The sequence below is a fragment of the Agelaius tricolor genome, unplaced genomic scaffold (assembly GCF_023055355.1).
Source record: "Agelaius tricolor isolate 1412-34295 unplaced genomic scaffold, bAgeTri1.0.p SCAF_10, whole genome shotgun sequence".
Classification (NCBI taxonomy): Eukaryota; Metazoa; Chordata; class Aves; order Passeriformes; family Icteridae; genus Agelaius; species Agelaius tricolor.
Genome location: NW_027269270.1, coordinates 12081166 through 12096021, shown reverse-complemented (window position 1 = coordinate 12096021; position 14856 = coordinate 12081166). Strand labels below are relative to the sequence as shown.

Below are 14856 nucleotides of genomic sequence, written 5' to 3'. Positions count from 1 at the left end.
TGTAAGTAAAAAACAATGTAATAATTTTTCCTCCAGTAGATCCTAAATCAGGTATTAAGGAAAGGTATTTGTATTATAGGGAACCAGATTTAATATGAAGTTAATCCAGGGAGTATTTAAAATATGCTTTGCCATAAAATAACTTCTTATGGCAAAATAATACTCTTAAGATTTTCATTCACTATTGAATGACTATTATTTTGATGTCACATCACTGTACTTAGTTTAAATTTTAATCCAGAATAGTTAATCTCAGACTATTTTCTGGAATACCGTTAATAAAATTCAAATTGGAGCACCATTAAAACGACAAAAAATAGCAGAGAAAAATATTCTTACAGTAAAAAGAAATAAACCTTATCAAAATGATCTCAGAAATTACAATAACTGTTAAAGAGGATTAATCAAAATAAAATTTAATTAATTTCTGCTCTTACTCAACCACAAGGACTCTGCTAGTTTCTGATATATTGAAAAAAGAGATCTTGGCATCTCCACCCCAAACATGCTTACGGAAATGACATTAATTAATTTCAGAGGCAGAATAGCTTGACATGCAGATACATATTTGATTACACATGATGTTAGCCCCCAAATATGATAACATACAATTTAATCATGAAAATCATTCCTTTATGAGGTAGATTTCTGACTTTTACCCCAGTGATTTATCCCCTCTGATTACAAACCAGACTGTCCTAATGATTTAAGGCTAAAAATCCAGCCTGTGATTCTTTTTCATTAATTACATCAACCTCACAAGGTGAGGTGAGGTGCATCATGCACCTGCAGTCCCTTTTCTTCAGAAGCCTATAAAAGTTGTTAAGAGATGGACATTTTTTAAACACCAATAATGGTTCCATTTATCCCATGGACACATAAATAGAAGTGCAAAGATTAGAGCAACAAAACCTATATCTTTTCATCTGCTTTGCCATTCATCTTTCCATTCCTTCCCAGCTGCCTCCAGCTCTGATGAGGCATAGGCAGTTCCCTCTTCTCTCCACATGTTCCTGCCAGGACTCATGGATGCACACTCTGCATTTTCATGTTGCAGTCATTAAAACCTCCTTCACCTCTTTAGCATTCCCTTTAATCCTGGGGCCAGGCATGAGAAATACTGACTTTGCCCCTATAGGCCTTCCCCACTTCTGTTCCTCTTGCTCTAAACTGAGCCTGCCCTTTTTTATTTTAATTTCTTGGTGTCTGACTGAGATTTCTTCCTGCCATTCAACTCCCTGCACTCACACAGTCATGCCAAAGTTGTGAACTGAAGAGTAACATCATTAAAGTGGGCATTTTCATTCACCTACAAAATATTGCCTTTCACCTACAAAATATCCTACACAGAGCTGTATAGCTCCCATAGTGAGGAATTTTATTAATACACATCTTCACTTTAAGTTTTTAAGTACTGTTTGATCAATTTTTTCCCCATATTTATCTACAATATGAAAGAAACACCCCTGAAAGTATATAGCAGTCAGGTCACTAGGCAGGGCAGCTTGCTACAGATCAGTCTTCTGAGTCCAGCTCTAGCAATGATACAGGTTTTTCTGTTAGGCATCACAGGTCAGCATTTTAGGTGGCATGGATCTCACAGAGCACATAGAGGAGTTCAATTAGTTCACATGAACACACGTGCTTTCTATCACATTTTGGAATAATGGCATGAAAAAACAAAATGAATGTTTTCTAAGTGAAGAGTACCTGCACTTTTTTTTATATATAAAAGTTTCATTACAAAGCCATGAACAACTTCAGTTATGAAGACAGGTAAGAGCCATCAGAGAGAGAATTCATTAATTCCTCATGCATGTGAAAAAGATGCATGGATTAACAGTTCATGAAGGATATTTTACTGTTGTCACCAGTGACGCACAGTTCGTGCTTCAAGTGCACCAAACTAATTTGCAGTGCTCTTCAGAAACATTTCACTCCTGAAAATACCTAAAGCAGCTGAGCCAAGTGACTGGTGCCAGTAAGGCAGGACTCTGGGACTTGCAAGACACAACAGCTCTCCCACACACAGAGGAGGGATTCATTATACAAGTATTCCTCAAACAACACAAGCACCAAGCTGTCTCTTACTATACCCACATCTACACATCCAGACTGCTGGAACTTGTGACTTAGCACTAAACTTCACTGGGAAGAACCTTCCCTTTCCGCACCCCAGTCTGGTTACATACCAAGAACCAATTTGATCAGGATAATTGCTTTCTCTTGAAATGCTGGAGAGCCTCTTACAAGCTCCAAGTTCTACATTTGGTACATGCCAGAATGATTTTGAAATGACATGAAAGGTCCTTAGAGGAAAACACATAATCTTTAACAAAATAATTATTTGATTTTTTAATCTTTTAATGCATGCCCCATTTAACTCCAACAGATATCTACTAGCAGAAGGTTTAAAAAATATGTCCTAAACTATCAGTTTTAGCTGTCTCATAAAGCAATCAAATGTTCCTTTCATTGGTGCTGGAATAAATGCTACCTTAAGTCTCACTGTGTTTTTCAGTAGCATCCCTTATAACAGTGTAAATTGAATACATGTTAGGCCTAGATCTGCTTTGGAAATTATAATCACTTTTTCTTTAGATTTGCTGCAATGTCTTCTTGTGATAAATAAGGTTGGTTTTGAGTTGGCTTTCTGAATCTTGTCAGCACTTCCCAATCCCACATTTGTACAAGTGTGGCACTTTTCCAAAACATATTGTCTCCTAAATCTTACTAAAAATCTTTAAACAGTATTTTGCAGACCTATATCAGTGAATGAACTTGGAATCTTTTCTTTTACAAATAGGATTATAGGAGCTCCTTAAAAGTCAGTTAAGAGATTTTTCAGACTTCTTAGATGTTTTGAATTTCAAGAAGAAGGTAAGATAAAAATATTATGATAATCCTATTCATCTTGCTTATGGATTTTCTAGTTATTCAACCTGTCATTACATTTGACTAGCTGCTCATAATTATTAAAAATATAAACACTGCTCTAAGATGGATTAATGGTGGTGTGTTTTCTCTAATAATAACAAAAAGTCTCAGCAGTTACTCTACTGTTGGATTACACAATGTAATTATGTGATCTGTAAGAACATTTGCAGCAGCCTCCTATAGAACAGGACCACTTTTATTTACTACTGGATTTTGCTATCCTTCTAAAATTTAAAATGAGAATGTCTAATTTTGTATTAATGTTACAGTGGTTCTCCTAAAGTTACCTGTTCCATTCCATATTCAGATTTGACACAATTGTAGTATTTGACATTTATGTTTACAATTAAGACTATAGGCATTCATATAATTAATACAGAAAACAAAAGCATAAAAGGTTTGCAGACCTTTCAAGATATCCCTGGAAGAAAACAAAAAAGTTATTTCTAAATAATATAGATTTTATCAAGTAGGCTAGGATGAGCATGGATGTTTTTCTCAAGCAAAATTTCACTGGAAATTGTACAGTATCAGAAAAGCTTTTGGGTTTGAGTAATTGGCATTTCCTTATGGAAACTAAGCCTGTATATTGCCAAAAACCTCTTATCGGCAGAGCACAGAAAGTGGAAGCCTTTTGCAGTCACTTTACTTTTTTTCTGAATGTTCAGAGTGGTACATGACAGAAGACCTTTATGCCTTCAGCAGCTGATTCTCATATGGATCATCTGATAAGGACCATCTGATAAGGACTGTTCTGTTGCTCTACATCACTGAGTGCACGAGACCTCTGCTCAGCTGACGTAATACAGATCAGCCAATTCCTGAATATCTGCTTTATCAGGAGAACTCTCAGCAGCCCAGCATCAGCCCCCAGTCTGCTCCCAGTTCCTGCCTTACTGATCTGATAATCTGCCCCATGGACTCTCAGACCAGGACACCAGAAAGGAAAAAGAGCCAGGATGTCCAGCTATGAAAATAAGTATATGAATTCCCAATTCTGTACTTTCTTCATGCACATAATTAAGACAATTTACTCATCTTTTCAGAGAGCAGCAGGTAGCAAAGCACTGACAGAGAAGGAGGAACAGAAATCATCTATGTAAAAATTCACAAGGAAAAGAAACAAGCATAGAAAGTTCCCATTTATGTTCCTTTTAACAAATTTAAATTTCCTCTTACAACTTGCATTACAACTATAATACCTCAGCTAGTTCCATTTCTAAGAGAAAAGAATAATTATCCCCTTCAAAGTTTAATCTAGTGCTGCATTTAACTCCATGGAGCCAACTATACAGGACACAAAATTGCCATCTCAGGACAGATGTCTTGTGCTGGAGACTTTTATCTTGTACAAAAGTACCTGATCTAAAGATCTGCTCAACCCAACAGATCCAGATTTCTGCATTTTATACCTCTTTCACAGAAATACAATAAATATTAATTATTATATTTAGCAAATACTTTTCCTATATTACCAATGTATGTTTAAATGACAAATATTCTAGATGGGATTATTGGATGTGCTAAAAAAGGTAAAGATTCTGGAGAACTGGACTATAATGCATCTACTATATGGAAATTGTAAAGGTTCCTGAAGGCAGAGTGTAGATTTTTGTTCCTGCTTTGTTCAGACATTTTTGATAGAGTGACAGAAAATTTCAGTTCAGTTCTTTCTCTCCAGAGAGGCACACATCAACTGAAAATATCTATAAATATCAGGAAGGAAGAAACACTGTGTTAAATTGCTAGAAAAATCATAACTGGCATGATGCCAAAAGGTCCCTTGAACATTAACCTGTCTATTGATACAGAGGGCTGGCCATTGGCACCAGCTGCAGAACTCACAGGGATGGCAATATCTGGGACAAAACCAAAACCAAACCAAACCAAACCAAACCACCAACAGAGTAAAACCCACTGCCACAGTAAATCAATAATTTTCTTTTAATGTCTTTTCTTTGAGATGTGTTTCTACAGATTACTGCACAGGATGCACTTCCAAGGAACTGCCTATACCTGGTGTACTGAAGAAATTGGCTTCCTCCCATGACCCAACAAACAGTGCCAGAACTCACTTTGCTGCCTGTGTCATTTCTCAAGTGAGGTCAAAGGAAAGGAGCCAACCTAAAGGGCAATCCAGTCTGTCTTCAGGTTTGAGGGTTGGCACACATTTCAGTTCTTGGTACTGTTATAACAAAACCTTAAATGAGACTTGAAAAAGTATTAACAAAATAGATAATTAACTGTAGATATGGAGGGGGGAAAGCAGCATTCATAATAAAGCTATTACGTACCACAACTGCTACCAATACCCTTCTCAAGCCAGGAAATGCTTAAGGAATAACAGAAATGTCCCTCTTATACTGATTTTGCTCTAAATCCTCAGCATCTAAAGTCATGCCACCAGTTCAGTCTGCAACTTTTGTATGTTCAAAAGCCATCTCACTGGGAATGCTCTAGCCTGGTTTTCTGTCTTGTTCTCTGAAATAGAAGGAAAAGCAGTGTAGGCACAGAACTAAGGAGAGGATTACAAACTGATTAAATGCACATAGAATACAATAAAAGAGACAGATTTTCCATTTCCAGCAGCCAAAAAACCAAATCAATCTCTTTAAAAAGCTGGTTAGGTCATCTGAAAGGCTTTCTATACAGTAAAGAATTGAATTATGGTTTCCTGCTCCATTATTTGTTGTCTTTGGTCACCACCCAGGTGCATGGAAAAGTTTTCAAAGTAATGTTTATCCCTGAAAAAAGAAAATTCTTGAGAGCTACAAGCTGGCTAGCTCCTTTAGAAGGAAGAAGAGGATTTGCTTAATGTAGTTCTGGCACACAAAGCATAAATCTGGGCTCAGAAAGAGATGCTGTATAATCTAGTCTTTTGCTTCTCTCAAATTGTATGCTGCCAGAATTGACAGAAGATTTTACAATCCCTGAAGTGCAAAGCCTTCTGTGCAAAAATACACATGCTCATTTTTACTTATCAGCTTAAGAAGTTGAGTGGCTTTGTTTCCGTAATATTGTGAACAAGACAAATTTGGAATGGTCTGTTATATATAAAAGTTCCTGTCAAGAGGAGCAGCTGCCTAGCCAGAGCACTCAGAGAGGGAGAGCTCAGCTCTGTACATTTTACCCACAGCAGTCAGCAATTACGTGTACAAGCAGTTCCATTAGCAGCCAGAGGAAGACGACGTAATTACAGATTTGTGCGACTTGGCCTCAGAACAAAACAAAAACAAAACCAGGAGCTCAATTAGTCATTTTATATACTAATCATACAGCATGCCCAGAAACAGGAGGCTCAAAACAGTTCTCTAAGACAGGCATCTTGCTGCAGTGGAGATGCCCTGGGGTATCTCACCTGGTCGCCAGCTGCTGCTCCAGAAGAGCGCAGGTGTCCTGCTGGTCCTGGGTCATATCTGCCAGCCCTGGGTGGATGTCTCAGGCACCCCTGGGTGTCTCAAATGGCACTAGATACTGTATCTGAGCCACTGATGCAAGCCTAGGCTGTCAGCTCTGCACAGGTAAGCAAACACACTCCTTCAGGCAGAAGATACTCAGTTCAGAAATCACTGAAATCTACTTGAAGACAAGCGAGAGAAGGGTTACATTTCTCAGAGACAGAGAGTGTGTGGGATGGTGCTACTGCTGCAGTATGACATAAAAAGCCTGGTCTCGTACATGTGTCGTGAGGAGAACAGAAAAGAGAGAGAAAGCCACAGACAGAGCAAGCACATATATACTGCAGTCTTCTGACATGTCAGGAGCACAGTTAGTTACCCCTTTTTTGTATGGTTCCTCACCTTCTGTGACTGATTATAACCTGATTTAGCAAAGGACTTCTCATCATTTCCACCATGCCCAGGTTTTACCCCACTTCTCAGTCAAGTGTGATGCCTAAGTAATCTGAATAGGAAAGCAACATACATTCTTAACACCCCATACATTTTTACACCACCAGAATGGTACTAAAGGAGCAGAGATTTAGTCCATCTCCACTGCTGGGCAAATAACATACTGGCCATAACATAAATGGGGACCAAACCAATGAGATAAAATCTATGGCAATGTTTTCATTTTCTCAAATCATCTCTGTTCTCCTATCTTGGGCTCTATTTTATATCCAGTTTATTAGTTACTAGGTCTGACTACCAGGTTACCCAGGGAACATGTGAGTGCTCCAGTGTAACAGCTCCCACCTCCTCTTTCCTGTCTCCCAGTACTAAATCTTCCCAGCTGCTTCCCTCTCCCTTCCAAACAGAGGACACACACTGTGGTTCCCTGGGGAGAGACCAGCTGAGATTTTTTTTCCACAGTCAGCTGTGTGAGATGGTACCTGACCCCTCCAACATGGCTGACATCACTGCTTATCACACACAAAGCTGGAATTCAGCCTTTCACCTGTCCTTCTCTTGCTATCAGTTCATTTGACCTTAAAATCCTTCCAAATAATATTCATCTACTTTCACGTGAGGACAGAAAAGGAACTAAAGGACAAACTTGTTTAAATGTGATGGTTATCTCAAAGGCAGTTTTCAGAAATGAGCTAATAATAAAAAGCTACATAAAATGAGAGTATCTTAAAAGATATCAACATAAACTATATTAAAATAACCCCAAAATAATGGAAAAATTGTTTGTCATGAACAACCACCATTTTTAGGTCTATGTGAGGACCAAAACATTTAATTTGCAAAACAAGAATATTTTGAGAGTTCAAATTGTGTAAGTACAATGGACACTGGACTTTGAGACATATATTTTTATGTTGAGCTAACACTCATAGTTAGGGGAAAAAGAATCAGCATCTGAAAAAAAACAACTGAATGGTCATTTAAATGGCTAATTACCAAAATTCTGCCTGGACTTTATGATACTGCATCTGAATTCCTATTCTAACTAGGACCACAGAGATTTGAAAAGTCTATCTGACAAGAGGTACATGCTTAGCTTTCCTTAGCTCCAGTTCCATTTATAAAAAATTACAGACAATAATTTATGTAGGATACTTTATACCACAGGCCAATAAGAGGAACTTACTAAACCAGTCACAGTAACTTTCCTAAGACCTTTCTATATGTAGAATTTAGAGCCACCTCAACGGTCTCCCTGCTATTTGCCATGACCATGGTACAAGTACCATTCTTTAAGGGATGATCAGCAATGCTTATGAGTTTCCCATTTCCCAATGTTCTGAAAATCATTATGCAGGTATGAATATCATTATGCAGGTATGAACAGGTACCATTGCATAAAACATCCCGATACATAAAGTCTTAGTATCTTTCCCTTTTTTAAAGAAAACTGCATTTGTCAACACAATTTCACTTCATCCACTACAAACTAGAAAACAAATGTGTTCAGGCTGTGGAAAACATCTGTGATATCTATGCAAGTGTTTATTGTAGCAGCTTTATATGTTCACACAAAGCTGGTTTTGAGATTCTCATCAAAGAAGGTGGCAATTCTGTTATTTTACCTCCATTCACTCAGCACTGTAAAAAGTGAGATACAACCATCTTAGGCTGCTTTAGGGAGAATCCAGCTACTAGAAGTAATTTGACTTGGTTCTGGCCTATGGCACAACTATTGCCATATAGAAGTTTTCTCCTAAAAAGTCATCATGAAAGTAATATAAATAAACACACGCTTCTATTTTTATACAATCTATTCTGCTAAAATTAGACTACTCGCTTTATTTTTGAGGAAACTATCCAAACATATTAAGAGCCTATAAAACTGAGAAAAAAAGCTGGCCTGTCAATAACTGTTTCAACTCTTTTCAAATCCCAATGACTTTCTGAGATTTCTTACCCACCTAAAGACAACAGAAGAGCCTCTGGCCCCACACAGGGGCAGCTGCACAGCAGACACCTGAACACAGCTGTCATAGCACTGAGACAAAATTGTTCAGCTCGTGCTTCTGAGAACACTTTGCTCTGGTGCACACCTGTAATTGGAATATTTGCAGTTTTGCAAAGGAAGGAAGCCCTATTTGCTAAAGCAGGAAGCCTCATTTGTGAACAATGGAAAATACTACTAAACCTTTCAAATAATGCCAGTAATTTTTGCTGTAGAATTGCACAGCACACCATATCACGTCACTGGAGCCTAAAATAAAACCTTCCCAGAAACCCAAGTGCCCTATAATACTAATTTTAAGAGGTTCCAAAGTTATTCCAAGCAAACGTTTTTATCTAAATTTGGCTATTAGCCCCTACAGTCAAACTGAACTTGGAAAAGGTTGTATGTTTGGGATAAATATAAGAAACAACATGGAACAACATGCTTTCTCTGTTCATCACATGAGCTGTAGCTCACTGAGTGCCAGCTGAAAGGGAAGCCTAAAGGTTAAGAGAATATGCTTTTTTCACTTGTGATTCTGCCTTGTCACCAAACTCCCAAGAGCTGTACAAATCCTTCTTTCCACTCAGTGACCTCTGAAAAGATGCTCCATAGTAATATATCTCTTGAGTGTCTTTCTAGAGGTTAAAAAGTCACTTGTTAGTCAAATAAGACCAAAGAGCTCATTCAGGGCTCACCCACCAGGGCATATTCATGTTATTACAGCTTTGCATATGTACCAGATACTACTGGCATTACTGAAATTTTGTCATAATAACAGGTAGCAAAAAAAAAAAAAAAAAAAAAAAGATAAATAGCAAGAAAAAGAATGGGTGCATCAGCAGAGAAGCATAATTGTACTAAAAATGTATGAAGGCTCCCATGACTTTTCCTATTTTCTAAGAAAAACGTGAAAAGATTGAAGTCTCATCCAGCTGTTTCCTGACACAGGAGAAACCAGCATCATTTAATTGTTAACTGCCCTGCCACTTCTGACACACTTTCTGCTGAAAGATGCATTTAATTATTTACTGTGACTGAGCCTGTTGGGCTGCCCAGAAAATGTTCAATTCAGCTGGGACAGGGCAGCTGCAAAGGCCTTGAAGTGCTGAAGTCTCAAGAGTCCTGATAGGAATTCCCCTCCAGGTCAGGGACAGTCATATCCTGCACATTCCCCAGCAAGAAGAATTTTGTAACAGGAAGGTAAAATACAGAAAATTACATTGGGAACAAGAAAAAAAAAACCCTAATGTTCATATTTTGTAGTTACTAACAAGGACATTCGGTGCAAGGGAAAACTTTTATCCTTCTTGTCTTCACATCTTGCAATTTTCATCAGTTTGAACAAGGAGAGGTTGTGACATTAAAACTACGAATCTGACCTGATGACTTTCAAAGAGAAAGACATAAACCTGCTTTATGCTTAGTTTTAATTTAGAAAGTATTTATGTTAATTTGAAAAACAGAGATAAAAAACGGTGATTTTAGGTTACTTAGCACTTTTAGAAATAGTTGATAATTTTATGGAAAATGTAAAATCTCATTTTTGAATTTTCCAAAATCAAAAGTTAGTTTTGACTTAAAAGAGAGGATTAAAAAAAATGCAAGCCCATTCTCACATAGAAAACATATACTATGCAAAAGAAACCATTTTGTTGAAAACAATCATAAAAATAGAAATCTATCAAACATCAAATGGCTTGAAAGAAATACATTTAGAAGTAATCTGTAATTTGTCACATTTCATAATTTAGAATTAAAAGCTAAAAGCTCTACAGAATCAAGCTATTTGATTTTCTTTTATAACCTGTGTACTCTACTCTGTCCTCACCCTAAATATGCCACCTTGGAAAGGGTTGCTTTATTGTCAATGTAATGTGAAAAGCTGACTCCATTAAGAATCTATTATAAATTTAATGGATTCCTACCAATTTCTTGTCCTTGGGTAAAGAAGGAGGTTCTGTTATGTTCCTGCAATTTCAAGCTTCTATATCTACCTAGTTTCTGTACTCAGTCTTGAGCAAAAGACAGCAATGCATATAAATAAATGCAGTAATAAGTGCTTCTTCATATTTTATAATGAATACATGATTAAGAGTTTCTATGCTGAATAAATACAACCAGTAGGTTATCTAGGCTTTCCTCATCTGTTTTCCTTTAATTGCTGAAAATTTAAAAATGAAAATCTATCCACTAAATGTGTTTGAATCCCAAGGCATGCACTCAAAGCTAGGAGTAAACTTATATATAAATCTGTCAGAGACACACGGATTTCCATCATTATGACAATTTATGACAATGTACTTAATATCTTGTGAATTAACTTCTTTGTTTTTGCTATCATGTTTTATTTGCATAAAAATTAGCTGGGCTAAAATGTTAGGACAAAGCAAAAGAGCCTGGTAATGTGGGGTTGTATTTAGTAGAATGGATTATATTTTCATAGCACTTTCTATCCAAGGATATTGTGACATTTTATAAACAAGCTGAGACTTACACACCAAATTTTATCTCTGTTCTACAAATAGGGATACTGTGGAACATGAGGAGATAGGTACCAGGGGTCATGGGAAACAGGACAAGATTCTCTTGGCTCACAGGCCTGTTCCTGCCACTCTGTGCCTGGTATTTCTCCTTTATGCTGAAAATCCAGCAGGGATTAGTTCCATTGCCCAAATCTCCAGCCTCAAAGCTCCACAGTGACTGGAAACTACCTCCTGGCCAAACCTAGCTTTTAAACCAAGGTCAAAGCTTTTCCTACAGGTTCCAGTCCTGATGTTTGCATTCATCGTTCTGCTGACTTCTGTTTTATTTAACACGGTCATAAGACTGCCTAGCTTAAAAATCATAGATAATGGTTTCAGATGATTTTATTCCTCCAAATCTATGAGATGGTTAAATGGGAATAAAGAGCTCACTTAAAATGCCCGGAGTCATTTTGAAATGCAAACATTCCATTACTTTAGAAAGTTACATATTTTACCTCTCCTCTTTCCTTGCTGTGTAGCTCAGGTAAATGATAAAATCAGGTCATATTGTAACTCCTACACTACAATGGATCCACATTTGCAGGTAACTAACTGGTCTGTTGAACAAACCACAATACTAATATCAGTTATAAAAAAAAGGAAAAGAAAAGGTTGAAGTTTCAGTAAGGCACTTGATTAAAGTAATCATTCCATGTTTGCTGCTACATTCTATGGTGTTGCTTAATGCAGATTTCTCCCAATTAAATCAAAGATTAATAAACAGAAAAAGTGCATCAAATTGCAAATCTTGCAATCTTTAAACTTGTCATTTTTAATTATTTTTTCAAAGTGCAGAAGTACTAGTAGCCCAGGTAAGGCAAATTTAATACTGAACATGACGAAATTTGAAGAATAGCAAAAATACATGGCAATAATCCCATCAGACACTATGGTATATTTTAATTCAATATATTCATAATATTGGAGAATCTATCATAAATCTATGAAGTCACTCTCTCACTGTAAAAAAAATGCCTTAATTATTTTACCTAAATCTTAAATTAAAGAAAGAGGATTCTAGAATGCCAAAACCCATAATCAGTCAGATCAAAAAAGTATTGATTTTCAGCTGCATCCTGTTCAAAATGAAGCACAAATGATGTTGTGCTTCAGTTCTTGACAAATTTGTGGAACTAATGGTAACTCTTCAATATTGTAAAATTCAAATAACATTCATGAAAGCTGGGCTCATTGGAAACCCATTTGGAAAACATCCTTGTTTCCAAGTGACCTTTAGCTGTGAAACTCAGTGCTGCTATTTGTTACCAAAAGGACTATTTTTTTGCTTTTAAAATAAGCAAAATAATGGGGTTTTCTTCATCTACAAATCATTTTATAAGCCTTATGCTCAAAAACACAATAATGCATAACATTGCATTTTGCTCAAACCACATGAGAATAATTGTGTAATGTTTCCAAAGTTCTCCCACAGGATGAGATACATACTCCAGTATCATTAAATGACACATATCCTAATTTTGTTTCATCTTTTCTAAATTTGTCTCTGATACACAGTGATTGAATTCCCAATTGCCAGTTCTACTGCTTCTTAGAAAACAGCCACACTAGGGGACTATTACTGCCTATTATTTATTCAGTACTAAAACCAGTTGCCATATTTTGGGTAGATGTTCAGAGATGTATCAATGCCAAGATTTCATAACATAAAAAGCAATTTTGTTATGTAGAAACAAAACTGCTTTGTAAGCCACTGGGAGAGAGAGCACATTTAACATGACAACATTTCTGAGCCAGTTTACTGGACAAACAATTCTACAGCAGGGAATGGAGGGATGGTGTTTCTCATGTGCAATATTTACAATATTTTAAATTATTTACTACTAACCCCAGGAACATTCTCAAGACACACTTTTAAAAACATTTAATTTCCTTTTAGCATTTACATGCCACTGAAAGGTACTGATGAAGAAACTCAGATTATTTAGCTACATTTTTCTTTTGAAAAGACTCCATAATTTGCCTCAGGTTTTGTTCCCATCTACAAAGAAACTCCTCAGAACCAAACTGAAATATACACCTTATTTCACTATGATCTTGAAAAGTTTTTGTACTCCAAAATAAGATATTTTTCAGCTCAGTTAAGATCTCCTCTGCTGACTGCTTGTCCAAAATCCTCATGTGCTATACAGATGGGGAATCTCCACCCACAAGCAATGGTAAAGGCATATGAAGCTGCTAGTGGAAGAAGTAGTTTCCTGAAACTATCAGAAGTATCCCACATGCCTAGGGATGTGGGCAGGCATCACAGACAGGCACAGTACTTTCAAGCAGATGCCTCTTGCCTTCTTCTCTCTAATCCAGTCTGCCCAGATGCTAAGCACATGTTTCCTGCTATTTCAGAGATGCATATTGCTTGACAGAGTTCAAGTGCCTGATAACCAAATGTTCTACTTAAATTCATAGCTTTCTCTGACGTGTAGATCAGGGCAGCTATCAGCAAGCAAAAGCCAGAATTAGCCCTTCCACCCGCAGGCTATTTAAGCACAAGTGTGGCTGTAAGGTCGTGCCCAGCCCATTTCATCCATAGCCTATTTCCATGTTTAAACTTCACAGATCTGGGTGTTAGAACACACAGCTGAACCCACCTACTCTGACAACTTGCACAAGGTTTTGGAGCTGCTCTTGCCCAAAGTTAACAGTGATCACCAACCCTTTCCAGCCTGCTTCCTCCCCCCCAGCATTTTTTCCAAGCAGGGATGTGCCTTGGATTTTCTTGGTGACTTTCTGCAGGGCCCTGGCAGGCAGAGCACAGAGCCCCATCAGCTGCTGACCACAGGCACACACCTACCTGGTGTCACATCAGGAGACCTTCACAGAAAAACAGGTCTGTCTGCTTTTCAGCTGTGCCTCAGTGTCCTCTCACGAGATCCCCACATAAAAGGACTTACAGAACACAGTAATGTGACACAAGTCTCTTGATTTGAGAATTACAAAAAAAACCCCAGATGGGATTGTTGTTTTACACCCCTTTCTGAACATTAAATAACATGCTGTGCTATAAAATATTAGAATACATTATTCAGAATATTATAGGAGAACTGTAAGCAGAGTGTGAAATATTTATAATTCTTCAAGGGGTTTTTTGTACTACTTAAAATTCTGGAGTATTTCTTTCAAAAACTTCAAAAAGTTTTATTTAAAATTCATTGATTTATGCTTTATGGTGCAATAACTTTTGTCCAATTGTGGTTTTTATTACTACACAAGAAATAGCCAAGCTTTCTCAACACAATGTCACATTATTCTCCATAAAGAGAATCAGAGTACTTGTCCCAGAAGCTCATGGCCCAGAATTCAGAAGGCATGATGTTTTCTCTTTGATAAGCATGTTTCATGGCAACATCTCTGCTGAAGTATATGTATTAATTGTGAAACAGGTGATAGAACCAGAGTTCTTAAGCTATTGACAGATATTTTTAAAAGAATAACCCTAGATTACATTATCTCCATCCTTGGACTCCAAGAATAGACCCAGTTCTTTCAAACTCAGCTTAATATCCTGCAAAAATCTAATCAGAGTGGGGAGGTT

At 37.1% G+C, this 14856-nt stretch overlaps 1 protein-coding gene across 6 annotated transcripts in view; it reads right to left on the bottom strand.

The window, feature by feature from the left end:
* PDE1A (phosphodiesterase 1A) overlaps window positions 1–14856 on the bottom strand; it is a 201077-nt gene that overhangs the window by 67646 nt on the left and 118575 nt on the right. The window contains exon 1 of one of the 6 annotated variants that reach the window (XM_071434798.1): window positions 6296–6491. The exons of the other annotated variants lie outside the window; for them this stretch is intronic. Within the exon in view, the coding sequence (XP_071290899.1) occupies window positions 6296–6351 (56 nt within the window). The 5' untranslated portion in view covers window positions 6352–6491. Of the gene's footprint in view, window positions 1–6295; window positions 6492–14856 lie in introns of those variants that run through there. 6 annotated transcript variants of the gene reach the window in all.